Source organism: Artibeus jamaicensis, unplaced genomic scaffold (genome assembly GCF_021234435.1).
Source record: "Artibeus jamaicensis isolate MK-2021 breed Jamaican fruit bat unplaced genomic scaffold, CSHL_Jam_final scaffold_1019, whole genome shotgun sequence".
Classification (NCBI taxonomy): domain Eukaryota; kingdom Metazoa; phylum Chordata; class Mammalia; order Chiroptera; family Phyllostomidae; genus Artibeus; species Artibeus jamaicensis.
The window spans coordinates 34,228,178-34,246,922 of record NW_026522025.1 but is presented as its reverse complement, the minus strand read 5'-3'; the positions used below and the strand labels follow the sequence as shown (position 1 = coordinate 34,246,922).

At 38.3% G+C, this 18,745-nt stretch overlaps 1 protein-coding gene across 3 annotated transcripts in view; it reads left to right on the top strand.

Moving 5' to 3' along the window:
• The window catches only part of LOC119056101 (guanylate-binding protein 6-like), a 55,529-nt gene that overhangs the window by 24,438 nt on the left and 12,346 nt on the right, over positions 1–18,745 (top strand). The window contains exons 1-6 of one of the 3 annotated variants that reach the window (XM_037154427.2): positions 10,034–10,124; positions 10,212–10,302; positions 12,326–12,529; positions 13,985–14,112; positions 15,937–16,046; positions 16,245–16,441. In XM_037154427.2, coding sequence (XP_037010322.2) covers positions 12,340–12,529; positions 13,985–14,112; positions 15,937–16,046; positions 16,245–16,441 — 625 coding nt within the window. In that variant the 5' untranslated portion in view covers positions 10,034–10,124; positions 10,212–10,302; positions 12,326–12,339. Of the gene's footprint in view, positions 1–10,033; positions 10,125–10,148; positions 10,303–12,325; positions 12,530–13,984; positions 14,113–15,936; positions 16,047–16,244; positions 16,442–18,745 lie in introns of those variants that run through there. The other 2 variants (XM_053655634.1, XM_053655636.1) reach the window with 2 other exon arrangements.

The following is an 18,745-nucleotide window of genomic DNA, read 5'->3' as shown; positions in this document are numbered from 1 at the left end:
TCTCTCCTCTCTTTCTCCTTCCCTTCCCTTCTCTCTAAAAATAAAATCTTTTTTTAAAGGTTAATGCAATCTGAATTATATAGGAAGCAGTTTACAAAAGGATTTCATAGGAAATAAAGTGACCAACTAAAAGATGCTGGGTCTGATGAAAATTCAGGTCAGCCTACTATACTGCATGAGGTACAAAGATGGTTGGGGCAGATCCCATAATAATGTCGTCTGTGACCTTAACCAAGAGGGCAGTAGCAGCAATGGCTCTAAGGCAAGGTGGGTACTGTGGGGCTACTATACTATACTAGCAGTCTATGAAGTTACCCCAAGGCCATTTTCTTCCTTTTCATGTATGATAGTTAAGATATCCAAAAGCAGGTAGAATTATTAAACTCACCTTTAAGGTTTTTTAGGTTATGCTATCTTATTCTTCCCCCAAAATTGGGTCAGGACTATTGTTCTTTAGTAAGGCATACAGAGGTTCTGCCATAAGAGAGAGATTTGGGATCCAATTTTGGCAATAGCCTACTAGCCCAAGGAAATCTCATAGTTGATGCTTAGTTTTGGACCTTGGAAACTTAGGATACTATGAAGTCTATCCAAATCTGGATCCAAGTGTAGTCCTTGGATCAGATACCAAACCTCAAACCTGATTTTGGATTTTGGATAAAGTAATTTTTCTTTAGAGACCTTAGATTCCTTTTAGGCCCAAAGTTCTAACAGATGGTTGCTGTCTTCCTGTGAGGAGACTTGAGAAGAAGATCAAACAACTAAATCATCTACATATTGCATAAGGTACAACCTTTAATAAAAATTGCGTCATCCAAATTAGTCTTCAGAAATTTTGAGGAATAAGAAGGGTTTTCAGAACAACCTTCAGGTATGCCTGTCCTGGTAAATTGTTTCCCTTCCCAATTGAAGGAAAAGAGGTATCGGCCAGCTTCATCCACTGGGGTACCAAAGAATGCTCTCCGTAAGTCAGTTACTGTGCAGGATTGACTTCCAGTTGGGACAGATGGTAGCAGTGAGTGAGGGTTAGGGACAAGAGGGTATTGAGGGATGACAATGTGCTTTATTTCCCAGAGGTGTTGACAAATCTCCACCCTCACCCCTTGGTTTTATCACAGGCAACCTCAGTGCAAGGAACAGCTTTCAAGAAAGTTTTCTAGCTTCTTCCCCCAAATTGGAACTTTGCCTTTCTACGTCCCTTTTGGGATGTTCTCATCTGGCAATTTTCATCCAGCGCCAACATTGGCCTTTACCAACTAACACGTGAAATAGCTGATATAAATAAGAACCCCAGGCAGATAGGCCTGAATAATAACATGAAAATTCTCAGCAAACTTGAGAGGATCCTCCATTGCCTCAGAGAATTCCTTTACAAGGGCTTGTAACTCCACTTTAGACCAAGGGACATATGAAGCTTGGGGTCTGTTCGATACCCAGGGAGTTTAATTTTTAATAGAAAAGTACTGATGAATTCAGCGGATTCAAGGTGACATGGCACTGGAGGGGGAAGAGAAGGGAGGAAAGGCAGTAATGGAAGGCAAGATGCTGTTGGAGGTGGAGCTGGAGGCAAAGGAGTTGAAGAATAGGCACCTATGCAAGCTGGAGAAGAAGCCTGAAGGGGAAGTCTCCACAGAAGACTGAGCAGACTGGAAGATGGATCCTGAAAAGGGGGAACAGCAAGGATGCACTGCAGAGGAAGGACATTGGGCTTTGGGGTCCATTTTCTCTCCTTTTTCAATTTTTAGTAGCTTCTGTTAATTTTAAGACTTTGTTTCCCAAAGAAGCAACTTCGGACCATTGGTCTCATTTGGAAACCTCAACGTATCATCTAAAATAGGCCTCCCACTCACTTTTTTACCAGTTTTTAGCACTATTATTGTTCAATTCAGTTTTAAGAAAATTGAGTTTGGGAATCTTGGCAGTCCCCAGAGTGGCTACTAATTTTCTGAATTACTTTTAGTCAGATCTGTTCTTTTAGTTAAACATGCTCATTAAAACTGCCCACAGCTTTTAACCACATACTCAGCCAAAGTCCCTGGTGGAGGAGGGTGGTCTTAAAATATTTAGATAGCTAAGATACCACTTTTCAAAGGCTCTTCTCTAGAGCAGAAGCCCAAGACTGTTTACAACAGCTTGAGCAACATGTGTGTCCCACCAGCCAGTCACGTTCCACAACAGTCTGATCACAGAGGAGCCAGCCAAAGGCCAAAAACCAGGTTTTGGAAAATAACCCATCCTTGGAGAGTCCAGTTACAGGCCGAATGACACTCTGCTCCATGAGAGAGCACAGTCTAATACTGGTCCAAATGAACTAATTTCAGTAGAAATAAACCTAGTTCATAAAGCGATCTTTAGGCAAAAGCTACTTTTGTCGCAAAGGACATGTTTCTGAAAAAATCAGGCTGATGTGCCAATCGAGTACTCAGAGACGCAGATGAAATGATCGAGCAAGGCCTTTTAACAAAAACGAACTAACAAAAACTCTAAACAATTCCCAAATAAAGCCTGGAAACCTTCAAAAGGCAAAAAGTGGAAGCTAAATTCCAGGAGAAACTCAGTCTAAGCTCCCAATTTAAGAGCAATCAGCAAGCACCTCTATGTGAGGTGCTTATACCTGGTTGCACACCTGTTCTGGAGCTTTTGGGGTTGTTCTTTTCTGGATCCCAAACAAATGCCCCAAATGTCAACTGAAAATTAATATCAAGTAGGCGTTTTGCCACATAGAAAATAATTTATTTGGGAAAATAGAAGGGTTACAACCCAGTGTGAGCAGACATGACAAACCAGGTGCATGCCCTGCCTGATGTGCCAAGATGAAGAGGTGTTTCCAAGGGAAGAGGAAGTTAAAGGAAGGAGACATTAGAAACATAGAGCTTTGTTGTAAGCATAGAGTTCTTCTTGTAGAGACTTCTGTAAGCCCTAGATCTTCCTGTGGATCCTTTGGACACACTGTGTTTTCTTCAAGTTTCAGTTACTTTTCATCAAAGTGAAAGGTGATATGATAAATATTATAGTAATGACATTGGTAAATACTACAGAGACTTTATATGAGTGAGAAGTTGTTACAGGACATACACCACCACCACAATACCACCACCACCATAAAAAATTACAAATAATGAGAATTTTACTTAATTTTTTCCAGTTTCTAGACCTTCCCCCTGATTTTACTAGCAAACCGTTCATAGGTTGTACACATAAGCTTCTCCATTTCCTATACTATCCTCAATCTCCCCCTGTCTATTTTGTACCTACCATTTATGCTTTTTATTCCCTTTACTTTTCCCCCTATCTCCCCACTCCCTCTCCCTGTTGATAGCCCTCCAGGTGACCTCTATTTCTGCAATACTGTTCCTGTTCTAGTTGTTTGCTTAATTTGTTTTTGGTTTTACTTTTTTAGGTTTGATTGTTGATAGTTGTGAGTTTGTTGTCATTTTACTGTTCACATTTTTTATCTTCTTTTTCTTAGATAAGTCCCATTAACACTTCATATAATAAGGGCTTGGTGATGATGAACTCCTTTAACTTGACCTTATCTGGGAAGCACTTTATCTGCCCTTCCATTCTAAATCATAGTTTTGCTGGGTAGGGTAATCTTGGATGCAGGTCCTCACCTTTCATGACTTCAAATGGTTCTTTCCAGCCACCTCTTGACTGCAAGGTTTCTTTGCAGAAGTCAGTGGTAAGTCTTATGTGAACTCCTTTGCAGGTAACTATCTTCTTTTCTCTTGCTGCTTTTAAGATTTTCTTCTTCTCTTTAATCTTGGGTAATGGAATTATGATGTGCCTTGGTGTGTGCTTCCTTGGGTCCAGCTTCTTTGGGACTCTCTGAGCTTCCTGGAAGTCTATTTCTTTTGCCAGATTAAGAGAGTTCTCCTTCATTATGTTTTCATACAAGTTTTTGATTTCTTGCTCTTCCTCTTCTCCTTCTGTCACCACTGTGATTTGGATGTTAGAACATTTAAAGTTATCCTGGAGCGTCCTAAGCCTCTCCTCATTTTTTTTTTTGAATTCTTGTTTCTTCATTCTGTTCTGGTTGAATGTTTAATTTCTTCCTTTTGTTCCAAACTGTTGATTTGAGTCCTGGTTTTCTTCCCATCATGGTTGGTTCCCTGTACATTTTCCTTTATTTCACTTTGCATAACCTTCACTTTTCCCTCTATTTTGCAACCATATTCAGCCATTTCTGTGAGCATCCTGATTATGAGTGTTTTGAACTGTTCATCAGATAGGTTGGCTATCTCTTTGTTGCTTAGTTGTATTTGTTCTGGAGCTTTGATCTGTTCTTTCATTTGGCCATATATATATTTTTTGTCTCAGTGCACCTGTTAAGTGGTGAGGGCTGGAGCCTTAGGTATTCATCAGGGCAGGGCAACCCACACTGCTGTGTTGTGGTGCTGTATGTGGGGGAGGGGTCTGAGAGGGAACACTGCTGCATGCTCAGCTCTTGGCCAAGTTTCAGTCACTTCCTCCGCTACTCACAAGCAACTGTGGCCCTTCTGGTGCTGATTCCTGGGTGGGTGGGTTTGTATAAGTTCCAGGACCCTCTGCATCTGTCCAATGAACACTCCTGTGGGGCTGGGAGTTTCTCCCACCACCACAACCCCCGCAGGTTTTTTCAGTCACATGTTGAGGCTTCATTTCCCCACCCTAGAACCCTGGGTTGGGCAGTCTGTCTCACTCCCTAGTTGTTCCTTCTGGTTTATCTGCATGCAAATATGGGGTTACCTGCCCTGGTTCTCTAGCCTTGCCATGAGTCCTCTCCACCCTGGCTGCCCATCTCTGCCTCTCCTACTGGTTTAGATGAATATTTCTTTTTTAACTCCTTGGTTGTAAGACTTCCATACAGTTCCATTTTCTGGCACTTCTGGTTGTTTTCATTTTTAAATTTGTTGTTGTCTTTCTTTCAGTTGTGTGAGGAGGCACAGTGTCTCTACTTATACCTTCATCTCGGCCAGAAGTCCTATACATGAATTTCTTTAGGGCAGTAAGAAGGAGGGTCAAAGTTTTTTTTCAGAGTTTTTTGTTCGTTAATAACAAGCTTAAAGTCCTATTTTGGAGTGGGGAAAAAAATCTCTGGTCCCTTTCATTTCTTTCTGTATTTTTCTTAGTTGAAAATTACACTGAAAGGAATTTTGAACTGAAACTTCTTCAAGTTTGTGCTTCTCTGGAAGGGCTACTGTATCTGCAGCTTTGTGGTCTTCTTCCAACCTCTTTCAAAGGATGTTAAAGCAGGGCTCCTGTTTGAGAATTTTTAGTAGGCCCCAAAGTTTGGTGCCAAATAAACACATTTCCTAAAACAAGATACTAGGTCATCTTTCCTAGAGTTAATCTAATAAACATGAAAAAACATTTCAGTTTCATCAAACGTTATTAACCTCGATAAATTTAGGAAATCATTGTTTAAAAATCCTCACCTGAGGATATATTTATTAATTTTAGAGAGAGAGGAAGGGGCAGAGGGAGAGGAGAGAGAGAGAGAAACATTAATGTGAGAGAGAAACATCAATCAGTTGCCCCCATGCATGCTCTGACCATGCCCTGACCATGCCCCAACTGAGTCCTGAACCCGAAACCTAGGTATGTGTCCTGACCAGGGATCAAACCTACCACATTTTGGTCTATGGGGTGATGCTCCAATCAACTGAGCCACCTGGCCAGAGCTAGAATATCATCATAATAATTCTTTTAAATCAATGTTACACTTTTGTGATTTAGACTTGAATATATTTTTAGAAGATCTTTTTTTTTGCCACAATTTCTCACCATGGAAACTGGGAGAAAGACCCTAAATATATTTTTCTTTGACAGTAATAAAATAATATATTTAAAGATAAAATATTAGTAAAATAAGTCAATAATTACAGTAAAATAAGAGAAATAATAATAAAATATTTATTTAAAGCTAAAAATACTAAGTAGCCTTATATTCTTCATCTATGTAGTCATGTTTTTGAAATACAATCTCAAAATAAAAAAGAACAACAAGGGGGAGATTGAGAGAGAGAGAGAGAATCGAGCTACTTTGATCCACTTGGTGAGGGAGGATGCTCTTTCTTAGGGTTTGGATTGATGCCCAACCACTACCCTGCATCAGTTAATCACTGTATCTCACTATACTTAGCCCAGCTTACATTCAGCTCTAGAAATTGCTAACTTGGAATAAAGGTCTTTGAAAAAAGCTGCCTCTGATATTGTTGTATGTACTTTTAGACGTATGACAGAATTTTCAGCTACAAATATTATATGGTTGTATTTTAAAAGATGACCTCATGAAACCCAGGTAGACATTACATCTTTCTGGTGGCTCTGGCAGGTAAGTGTTGCCATGTACACATGGAATATGAGCAGAAATATGAGTATGTTACTTGTGGGTCTGGATCAGAGAAATTTGAGTTTGTTCTTTGTCAGTAACTCTTTTCCATTTACTGTCTGGATATCAGATGTGGCTAACTCACTCAACTTTTGACCTTGAAGGTGTGTACAGTGGCTTAGTGGTATGGGACAACAGAATGGAAGGAACCTGAATCCTTGAATGAATGCAGTGAACCTAGAATGGTGGGACTGTAGTATGCCTTCTAAGCAGTAACACCAGTCTCCTAAATGATCTTGCTCTCTAATGTCCTCAATTTATTCACTCTCTACTCTTGCCATCAGAGAAATGGATTTCAAAAATGGCTCTGATCATGCCCAATAACTCTCAAAGCATCTACCTGCCTGTGCAACATAGTTCATCATCCAGGTCCCAGTTGATCTTTCTACATTATTCTTAGTGAGCCCATAATACTGGCTGCATTGGACCTCACTGATTCCTTCTATCTAGCCCCTACTTCTGTGTATTTGTTCATTTCTTTTCTTTGTTTTAAAATACTCTTCTTCCCATCACTCTGTGCTCAAAAGTGAGTCATTCTATAAGTTCCAAAAGAAATGGCACCTTCTGTGTGAAGCCATCTCTAACCCCTCCTAATATAATTAACTGTTGTTTTTATAGAGAATAAGCACTTTATTTGTAACATTATTTTAACACCCATCACTTTTAAAAGAATTCCTCCACAAAAATCACATTACAGAATTAGATAGTCAAGAGATTTAGTGAGTAAAATGCCTGTGACTGATAGAGAGGAGAGGTAGCAAGATGCAACTCTATGTGGTCCATGAGTAGCACACTTTATCATGATACAGAAAACTTGTAAATAGGCAGAAAAGAATATAGTCTACAAATGCTAGTAATTAATAAAGCTAAAGTGCCTGTATTAATGTTAGATAAAGTAGACTTACTCAGAAAAGATTTTCTCAAAAAAAGGGATATTTCATACTGAAAATAAATCATCAGTAATACATAACAATCATGAATATGTATTTATGTAGCTAATAGAGTTTCAACACTTATGACATATATATTGAGGGACTTAAAATAGATACAGTCAAATCCCTGTATATTTGTGTACAAATCCACCACTGCAGTTGGAGATTTTAACACCTGTCTTTCAGTAATTGATAGAATAACTAGACAAAACATTTCTAATGGCTAAACAACCTTAAAAACCCTATTAATCAAATCAGTCTCACTGATAATTATAGAACAGAAATACCCAACACATTCTGACGCAGACACCAGCAAGCAGTGTCCACTGCATTGTGGATGAGATTCAACAAATTCATATGGACTACTGAGTCCTGTGGAGGAAAGGGGATGGCATGGCCACTCTCTCAAGGGGAGAGCACCTCAACCCTCACCTTGACAAGCTTTTATTGCTTTTCTGGGCACATTACATGAGGGTCCTCATTTACTATGCGGAGGTTCACTTTTACAGAAAGGTGCTTCTTTTACAGAAAACAAAGGAGAGGATGCTGCTAATCACATCACAGAAGAAGGACATTTACAAATGCAAAGGGAAAAGCCTTTGAACTGGTTACTTAACGCTCATCTTTGGAAGGCTTAGCACAGATTTTAGGAAGTTACTTTAAAGATATGCAGTAAATGTTTGCTGCCTCAATTCAGGGTTAGGGAGTTTTGGCAAAAAGTAAGTCTCAAAGTGGCCTAGGTACAGTGCAGGCCGGATTTCCCATGGGAGAACCTATTTGTGGGCGTGGGTCCTGTCTGGGCCCATGCCACACGGAACAGTCTCCTATAACATTCTCTTTCAAGGCACATAGTACATTCCCCAAGATACACCCCATCCAGGGCTGTAAAACAAGTCTTAATAAATTTTGAAAGACTGACAAATTACAGAGTAGGACCCAGTAATAGCAAGAAATCTGTACAGCCTCCAATATAACAAATTACATAATGAGCATCTGTAAACACCTAAGTTAAAGAAGTCACTACATGGGAAATTTAAAATATTTTGAACTAAGTGATAATAAAAATAAGATATAAAAGTCTAAGATTAATAATATGAGGTTCTACTTCTTGCTTGATTTTTATAATATTTTCCCTTTTCAAGGTATAGTCTGTCCAAAAGTGAGACCTTTACTTTGTTCATCTTAAAATATGCAAAGGTAAAGGGCTTCTCAATTGCATTGCTTGGTAACTGCATGGCCACTGTAATGTAATGTACCAGCGGAGGTACCACTGTGCGCTGCAGGAAACAATAGCACTGACCAATTCTAACATTCTAACATCTTGTTGTAACATTAACAAGGATAATTTAAAAGATTTTCCAACAAATCACACAGTAGGAGCAGATTTTACTTCTGCAAATAGGAAGTCAAGGGTATAAACTCATGTTAATGACAAACATTTTAGTAAAAATATGATTGGTACTAATATTATTTATGTATTAAAGGAAACAAAGTGATTTCAAGTTTCATTTTTCAATGTATTTCCTGATCTTGTATTCAATATATCTTTCTGGGAACAAGTTTTTCATTTTAGTAATGTATTTTTTATAATATTGCAGAAACTAAAATCTAAAATGTAGCTATTGAGAGTTTTTACCATGTTGTTGAAGAGCCAATTTCAAAAATACTGATGTGTGAAAGTGAAATGAACACTTTTAATGTCTTTGAAATCAACTCCGAATATCTTAGGAAGAGAGAAATAGGCAATAAAGTGAAAACAAAATTGTTCCAATAACACAAATACCTACTTCTTTCTAACCAGAAAGCAACATATGTAGCAAAAGACTAATTTGATTATTCGAGTATAATTTTTATTCTGTAGTTTCATACAGTGGAATCCCTTAAAAGTATACATATTTTATTTCTTAATAAATTGTCATACTAAAATAAATATGAGAGGGGAAGAACCTTAATAGAAGATAAAAGCAGAAAACAGAGATAATATTTGTGGTCCAAAGAACATTTTGACAGTTGCCAGATGGGAGGGGTGTTTGCAGGTATGGTGAAAAAGGTGTAGGGGGTAAGAGGTACAAATCTGTTTTTACAGAATAGTCATGAAACTGTAAAGAACAGCATAAGGAATGTAGTTAATAATATTCTAATGAGTATGCATGGTGTCAGATGGGCATGAGATTTATCATGGTGATCACTTTGGAAGCTACATAATGTCAAATCACTAGGGAATACACCTGAAACATAATATTGTATATTGACTGTAATTGAAAAATAAAAAATGATATAACAAAACTTTGTTGATTGTTATGATTTCTTTGTTCATTTTGAATATTCACTTTTGAATTTGTATTTTTACATTATTTTACATAGTTGAAACAAACACACAAAATATATAAACCCCAGACCCTTGGTATGCCCCATAGAGCCACCACAAAAATTGGTAAGTGGAAGAATATGCTATAAAAATAATAGTGGTTATCACTAGACTGTAAAATTTGGAGTTTCATACACCCACTATTTAATAAAAACGACATGTTAATAACAAGAGAGTTTAAAATGAAGAAAGAAATGAAATACTCTAATTAAACAAACACCCAGATTGCCCCCAAAAGTACCCCTGAGAAGTAGGCTGTTGACATCTGCCAGCCTGCTGTTAGGGGCTCACATTCAACCTGGGCTCTGTGCTCATCCAGGGAACCCAAGCCAACCAGCTCCGGATTCAGAGGCAGGCTGTGGAGGAAAGAGGTCCTCGTTTCTCTCCCACACTGGACACTCTAGCCTCCGCTAACAAAAAGGAAAACCCTTAACATTTAAAACCACCGGAGGTGCATTTTCCCTTCGCACGTTTCGCTTTCAGTTTTCTTTAGCCTCTCTCATGACCTCTTGGCTCTAACATCTGGCTCTATTTTAAGCTGCTAAAAAGAACAGTCGGTACCTGGAGGACCCAGGCGCTGGAGTAGCGAGGACAGTTGAAAACTTTTCTTCCTGTAGCTCCTGCGCCACGTAAGTTCGATCTGAAACTTGATCTTCCACGCTCGTGTTTCTTAAACAACAACGCGTGGCCAAGAGCACTTCCCACACTGTAGATGCAGGGTCTCAGCTGGTGGCAGGATTGGGGGGTTGGGGAACGCGGGGCGGGGGTGGGGGATGGGGTGGGGATGGGGAAGCTGTTTGCTCTGGGAAGCTTAGCGTCTCCGTGACCGCAGGATGCGCTGCTCCGGCTGCACGCAGAGCCCTGCCACATCTGCAGAAGGGGTTGAAGTCCTTTCTTGGACTGAGGGACTAGACTGTAGCCCCCTTGCAGAGGTGCGGGTTAGGGTCACTTCCTCCACGTCCCTTCTCTTGATGACTGGCACCTGCTGGACATTGGAGAAACGGGGAGAAAAATGGTCTTCAACATACAATCTAAACATTAAAACACTCTTTATTATTAACCATATTTAGTACTCCAAAGATTCTATAAAGTGGTATTTAGATGAAATTAATTCCTTCTGAAATATTTTAATCACCTGTTAAAAATAACTGTAAGGTCTAAGCCTTTTTTTATCCTGCAGTTTCCAAATGTGTGATCCCTACCAAACAAATTACCTCAATTACTTTTGTTTTTAGGTTCAGTTGTTTCTGTTTCCTTTGTAAACGCAGTATTTCTCAGTTTGTTTTCATTTCCATACACTAGCAACAGGAAAGTGGGAGCAGGAAAGGGAGCAAGCAGGGTGGGAAACAACTGCTTGGACACACTGACCTGGCAGAAATGCTGACGTATCAACTTTCTTTTGCCTGCAGCTTGGTCTTGAGCTTAAACCCCTCAACTTCTGAGTCAACATGGTCTCTGAGGAATGGAGTGGTGAGGGCACCTGTAGCCTCGTTGCCTGGGCTGCAGGCTTCAGTTGTGGCTTTAGTTCTGGGAAAGACCAGCTCCTCCATTTGGAGCAGAGGTAGCTGTGAGGTGACAGCCTCACAGCATGTCACACAGCCAGGACAGCTGCAAGTGGAGTGGAAAAGGTGGGCGCATGGAGAGATGAAAGATTAGGGTTGTCTCCTGGCTCTTTAATGGGGTGTGATAGGGGCAATGGAAGCAGTTTCTTCATCCATGAGCTTAATATTCCTCATTATAGTGTACATTATGATGGACTTATGGCTCTCAATCGTGACTCTACATTAGATTAATCACCTACACAGTTTAAAATTTTTAATTTTTAATATCATTTATTTTTTAAACAAGAGCAGACTTGGCTCAGGGAGCTCTGGATTGCCTTTATTTATCGGACAAAGAAAGAAAGACAGAAAGGCCAGACACGAATGGTCTGCATAAAGACTGTGGCCTCATTTCCAGTCCTAGTCTCATCCTTAAAAGTTGGGAAATAAGTATGCTGTCCCTGGACTAGGCTGTTAACCACTACTCAGCTCAAAACTTGATTAGGACACCTCTCAATTCAGCTTCATTCTTGATATGTTCTGAAAATTGGGAAGGACCAGCACAGCACTCCCTGGAAAAGTGGTACTTTCTTCTTCCTAACAAAGTCCTATGGTAGACATGTTCAGGAATTATGCAGACCCGCTTAATATTTTCACATAGATATTTTTAATGGTACACAGAGGGTGCAGGATTAGGTCATCCTAGAGCCAGGTCCTCCCTCAGCATCAGCCTCGTTGCCTCCTTTGCAGCTGGTTAAGTCTTAAGTGTGATGAGAGGATGTTCCCATGAGGTGATGGCCTGCTTCTCAGTGAGGATGACCCTCACATTGGGTAGGGCCACTCTAGTGCTTTATAAGAACTGGCTGCCCAGTGCCAACAATAACATTCAATCTGAGATCCTCACGGCATTGGGAGCAGTTTGGCCCTTGCAGAGAGTCACTGTGAGGGCAGAACCAAAAATCAATGAATCTTTCATTGTGGGGCTTAGCTGATGCTTACTGTGACAGAAACAAAGCAGAAAACACACACAGCCTAAGGCGATGGATGCTTTGTATAAACACTGCATGGAGAGTAACAGTATAATCTTTTTTCAACTGGGATGTTCTTCCAGGTTGGCAGGTTGCCATGGCATCTGGATCCAACATGACAGCCCCCATTTGTCTGGTGGAAAACATCAGTGAGCGGCTCTCAGTGAATCAGGAAGCTCTACAGATTCTTGACCAGATTTCTCAGCCAGTGGTGGTCGTGGCCATTGTGGGACTGTATCGCACAGGCAAATCCTACTTGATGAACTGTCTTGCAGGCCAGAACCATGGTGAGTGCTGTCCTCGGGCAGTGGAGTTTTTAAATTTTTTTTTTTTATTTTACAGTTGTCTGCATTTTCCTCCCACTGCTCCACCCCCACCTTAAACAAATCCCCCTTTCTTCCTTGCTTCCATCCTGCCCCTTGGTTTTGTCCACGTTTCCTTTATAGTAGTTCCTGAAAACTCTTCACCCCATTATTCCCTCCCACCTCCCCTCTGGTTACTGTCAGATAGTTCTTACTTTCAGTGTCTCTGGTTATACTTTGCTTGCTTTTTTCTCTTGTTGATTATGTTCCAGTTAAAGGTGAGATCATGTGGTATTTGTCTTTTACCACCTGGCTTATTTCACTCAGCATAATGCTCTCCAGTTCCAGCCATGCTGTTGTAAAGGGTAGGAGCTCCTACTTTCTTTCTGCTGCATAGTATTCCATCCTGTAAATTTACCAGAGTTTTTTGACCCATTCGTTTACTGATGGACACCTAGGTTGCTTCCAGCACTTGGCTATTGTAAATTGTGGTGCTAGAACATTGGGGTGCACAGGTTCTTGAGGACATTTTTTTTTACTCTGTATCAGAGTCAAAAGCTGGGGTGCACAGCTTATTAGTTTTCTTCCCTGGTTACATGGGTAACTAAACTCCTCTCAGTAAAACAGTCTTCTATTTCTAATTCTTACCATTAAATTATTATCTTATTGTATTCTGTTACCATATTCTTTATTTTATTCTGTTAAGGAAAATTTACCATACTAATGCGTAGATTCTACCCTTTTTACTTGTAATGTTTTACTTTTTAAATTTATTACTTGTTTGAGCACTGTACTTTTTTTATTTTTAAAATCGAATTTATTGGGGGCGGCATTGGTTAATAAAATTACATAGGTTTCACATGTACAATTCTATAAAACATCATCTGTGTAATGTACTCAAACACTGTACCCTTTCAATTGTGTCTCCTTTTTCTCTCTTATAACATATTTTGCTTTCTTTATGAAATATTTTCATCAACATATAAAAATGTTTGAATACCTATTATCTCAAAAATTCTTCAAGAATTTATATACTATTGAGGCTACCAATCCCCTACACTTTTTTTTTATCACTTTGTCTGGCAAAAAATATTAGTTTAATTTTTCCCATTTATTCTATTCCCAGGTTTCTCTTTAATTCACTTGCATTTGGCTTTGAATTTTAGCAGTCTTTCAAAATATTGTCATAGTCAATCAGTTACCTTCATTATTTGTGGTTCAGTGATGCCTCTTTTCCTCCATATTGAGTCCTTACTTCGCATTATTCTTACACTTTATACTCCGTTCTACTGGGAATAAATGACACACACAGTAGGGCATTTTTATGAAGTAGAGAATGAATTCTGGGGTACTTACATTCCAACAAATCTGACTTTGTAGCCTTTGGCTTCTTAGATTTTCTGCTTTCATTTTATGTTGCTTTTCATGCATCCATTGCAGGTTTCCCTCTGGGCTCTACAGTACAGTCTGAAACCAAGGGCATCTGGATGTGGTGTGTGCCCCACCCCTCCAAGCCTAACCACACTCTGGTCCTTCTGGACACTGAGGGCTTGGGTGATGTGGAAAAGGTAAGGCAGAGAGTCTCAGTAAAAGTATTTTAAATCTGAATTTTCTCCTTAATGTTTTATGATTCTTTATAATTTCACAGCTGTGATTTATTTTGAAATCTAGAAATCTAACTACATATATAAGGCAAATTTTGGCTTATTAGATCCTCTCTTCCCAGTAAGTGGTCATGGTAGAGTGAGTAAGCCTTTTTAATTTCTGGTTCTATTCAGTTTAATATACAGTTCTGAGCACATAATTCCCCAGCATCTGGATTAGTACTGCAGATATTAGTGTCCAAAGTAAAGGCCATGCCCTCAAAGACTCTACAACCCTATGGTGAGGTTCATTAAGTACTCATAGATCATTCTGTAAGGTTTTGAGACATCTCTGAAGGCAGTGATTCTAAATAAATACATGTTTGTCCCACAACATCATTAAAAGTTGTTTTTTAAATAATATTTAAATTTTCTGTGAGTGGGTGAGATGAATGATTTCTTCTTTTCTGCCTTACTTGGAGCCTTATTTGGGAATAGTACGTAAGTTTGCATGACACTCTATTTCTATCCAAAGAAGAGTTGAAAATTCTGTATTTATTTTAAAATCTACATATCAAAGAATGGTATAATCTTGCTATCTAAGTAATTTATTGTTTGTTGTAAGTGCTATTTCTTCTTATCTTACATGATTACTGTAAAAAATTGAGGTCAGGGAGATAAATAAATTAAGTAGCTATCCCCCTGCTGCCCCCAGCCACCCCAAACTCTCATATTGAGTCTCCTAGGTATATGTCCCAGTTTATATAGTTTCTCTAGGGAATGGCTTGACATTGTTCATAAGATAAATAATGTCTTGATCAGATCATTATTGAGACACAGCTGGCTATAATCCATACAAATAAATTGTCATGGACATTAAGGCCATTCCTCTGGCTGTACCAGGTTCACTATTTGCCTTAATTTCTTGACCTACCCTTTGCTCCAATCAAATCAAATAACTATAATTTTATTCCAAAGACCTGTGTATTTGACGATTTCTAATTTCACTTCTGTGAGTCCCTCTACTTCCAGGATTACCTTCATTTTTTCAAGTCTACATGCTACCAATTCTTTCACACTCAACTAAGACTTTGAGTAAAACTTTATAATATGTAATTTTTATCCCAATGTTTATAGCTCTGTTTTTTTCTTGATAAATATCTAAACTTTTAATTAATATTATAGCTATAGGATCCACTGCTTATATGCATTACTAAGATGTAGGCCTCTTATAAATATTTTCATCATTGTTGTATTCAATATAATGTTTGTCACTGCCTTAAAGGAATCATCTTCAAAGTAACATCATTTTAAACATTGCCTTTAGAAATTAAGCACAGTGGGAAACACTCAATAGCTCCTACAAACATTTGTTGAATTTAATTGCATATAAGTTGAATCCTTGGTCGTGCCAGCTATGGTGAATTTTATATGGCCTATGATGAACAAACATATGGAGAATGAATATGTGCTAACATCTAACATTGAATTCCTAATTGCACACCAGGAACCATACTAGTTTTTCTATAAATTATTTTTGACATTCAATTGGATAAAATGAAAGCCCTGTAAAGATAGAATTCTTTTATATGTGAAAAATCACAGTGACAAGAAATTTAATTGAATTAGTCAAAGCTAATATGGGTATTTATCCCTGTCTTTAAACTTACTTCTTTGCATGCTTAGTGCATTAGCTGAAATAAAAATGGAAGGCTGATAGACTTAGTGTCTGAACAAATTTCTACATGGTAAACTCTTTTTTTTTTACATGGTAAACTCTGAAATGTCTTGCCCTAATATGCTTCCTAGGGTGACCCTAAGAATGACTCGTGGATCTTTGCCCTGGCTGTGCTTCTGAGCAGCGTGTTCGTCTACAACAGCATGGGCACCATCAACCACCAGGCCCTGGAGGAGCTGCAGTATCCTTCCAGGGACCACTCCACCATGGGTCCCGGGGTCTGGGGGATGGAGATCCATCAGCTTCTCCTTCCCTTTCACTTAGTTGCCTTTGGTGGACCAGAAGGAACCAGAGCCAGAGAGTTTTACCATATATTTTTTCTTTTAGAGAAATGTGGGAATTCTGGGTAGGAAGTTTCTTTTCCTTAACCAGGTCCTAGTTATGTGACAGAGCTGACAGAACTCATCAGGGCAAAGTCCTCCCCTACACCAGATGGAGGAGATGATTCCATGGAGTTTGTGAGTTTCTTTCCAGACTTTGTCTGGACCATACGGGATTTCACCCTGGAGCTGAAGTTAAATGGTCACCCTGTCACAGAAGATGAGTACCTGGAGAATGCCTTGAAGCTGATTCCAGGTGAGAGAGCATGACTAGGCAGTAGACAGCGCAATACAAGGTGGGAGGTACTAAAACACTGTCATCTCTGGAGTTGCACTTGTGTTTTAAACTAGATGAAATCTGTAGAAATGGTGCCTGGGAGGTGAGCTGAAAAGCTCTATGAACTGGAGTTTCAGTTCACATAAAGTAGACACTATATAATAAAAATAAAGAAGAACATTACATAATGATAAGCAAATCAACCCAACAAGAGGATATAAGCCTAGTAAACATTTATATACCAACATAGTAGCACCTGAATGTATAAAGCAAATTTTGATGGACATAAATGAAGAGATGAACCATAATACAGTCAGTCATGGTAGGGGATTTTAACACCCAATTGACATCGATGGATAGATTTTCTAGGGTGAATTTCATTTTTGGAAGCAAAACAAGTCTGGGTAATTTTAAGAAGATTGAAATCATATCAATTGTTTTCTCCCACCACAATGATATGAGACTAGAAATCAAGTACAAGATAAAATCTGAAATACACAAACACATATTGAAGCTAAAGAACATGTTACTGAACAATAAATGGATCAACAATACAATCAGAGAAGAAATCAAAAGTTACCTTGAGACAAATAAAAGTGAACATACAATAACCAAAAAATTCTTTTAATTACTTTATAATTGTTCAATTATAGTTATCTGCATTTTCTCCCTACCACCCCCTACTCCAGCCAAGCCCACTTCCCTCCCTTGGTTCCACCCTCTCTCTTCAATAACCAGAAATTTATAAGACACTGAAAAGCAGCTCTGAAAAAGAAATTCATGACAATACAAGCCTACCTTAAAAAGCAAGAGAAATCTCAAGTACACAATCTGACCTTATACCAAGAACAACAAATAGATTCCAAAGTGATGAGCAGGAAGGAAATAATAAAGATTAGAGAAGAACAATAAACAAAGCCTAGAGTAAGTAAAAAGAAGGAAATAATAAAGACTACAGTGGAAATAAATGTCACAGAGACAAACAAATATCAGTAATATCAAGAGCTGGTTCTTTGAAAAAGATAAACAAGATCGATGAACCTTTTTAACTAGACTTATCAAAAAAAAAAGAAGACCTAAAAATTAAAATTAGAAATTAAGGAAGAGAAGTGACAAATGACACCATAGGAATATAAATGATTATATGAAAATATTATGAATAATTATATGCCAATGAATTGGACAACCTGGGTGAAATGGAAATCTTCCTAGGAACATACAATCTTCCAAAACCAAGTCAGGAAAATTGGAAAACCTGAATAGACCAATTATAACTAATGAAATCAAAGCAGCAATAAAAATACTCCCAGCTAACAAAAGACCCAGACCAGATGGCTATCCAGGAGAATGCTACCAAACATTAAAAAAAAAACAACTAACAGCTATTCTTTTCAAACTATTATAAAAAAATTTAAGAGAAAAAATGATTTCCAAGTGCTTCTCATGAGTCCAGTATTATTTTAATTCTAAAGCCAAATAAATATACAACAAAGAAAGAAAATTTTGGGCCAATATTTCTGATGAACATAGAAATCCTCAACAAAATATTAGCAAACTGGACCCAGCAATACATGAACAATATCATATAACATGATCAAGTGGGATTTATCCTGAGAATGCAAGGTTGTTATAATATTTGCAAAAAATGTGATATACCACATAAAAATGAAGGGTAAAAATCACATGATTATATCAATAGATGCAGAAAATGCAGTTGATAAAATCTAGCACTGATTTATGATAAAATCTCTCAGCACAGTGGTAATGATGGGGTCACACCTCACATAGACACAAACAACAGTGTGTTGATAGCCAGAGGGAAAGACAGGTAGGGAATAGGTGGGACAATGGGGATGGAAAAATACTTTGCTTGGGGTGATGTGTGCATGATGCAGCAGGAAGATGATGTTTTATTGGGTTTTACACCTGAGACCTACGTGGTTTTGCAAACCAATTTCACCTCAATAAATTAAATTAAAAAATAAAGATTACAGTGGATAGAAATGATATAGAGGCACTGAAGAAAGATTCAAGAATATACAAATAAATGGAATCTTATACCTTGCTCATAAATAGGAAGAATTAATATAATTAAAATGTCCATACTACCCAATGCAATCTGTAGGTTTAATTAAATATTTTTGGAAATACAAATGGCACGCCTCACAGAACTAGAACAAATATTCCAAAAATTTATACAGATCCTCAAAATACCTTAAATAGCCTCACAGTATGGAGGAAGAACAATATCTAATATCAAACTATACTGCAAGTCCATAGTAA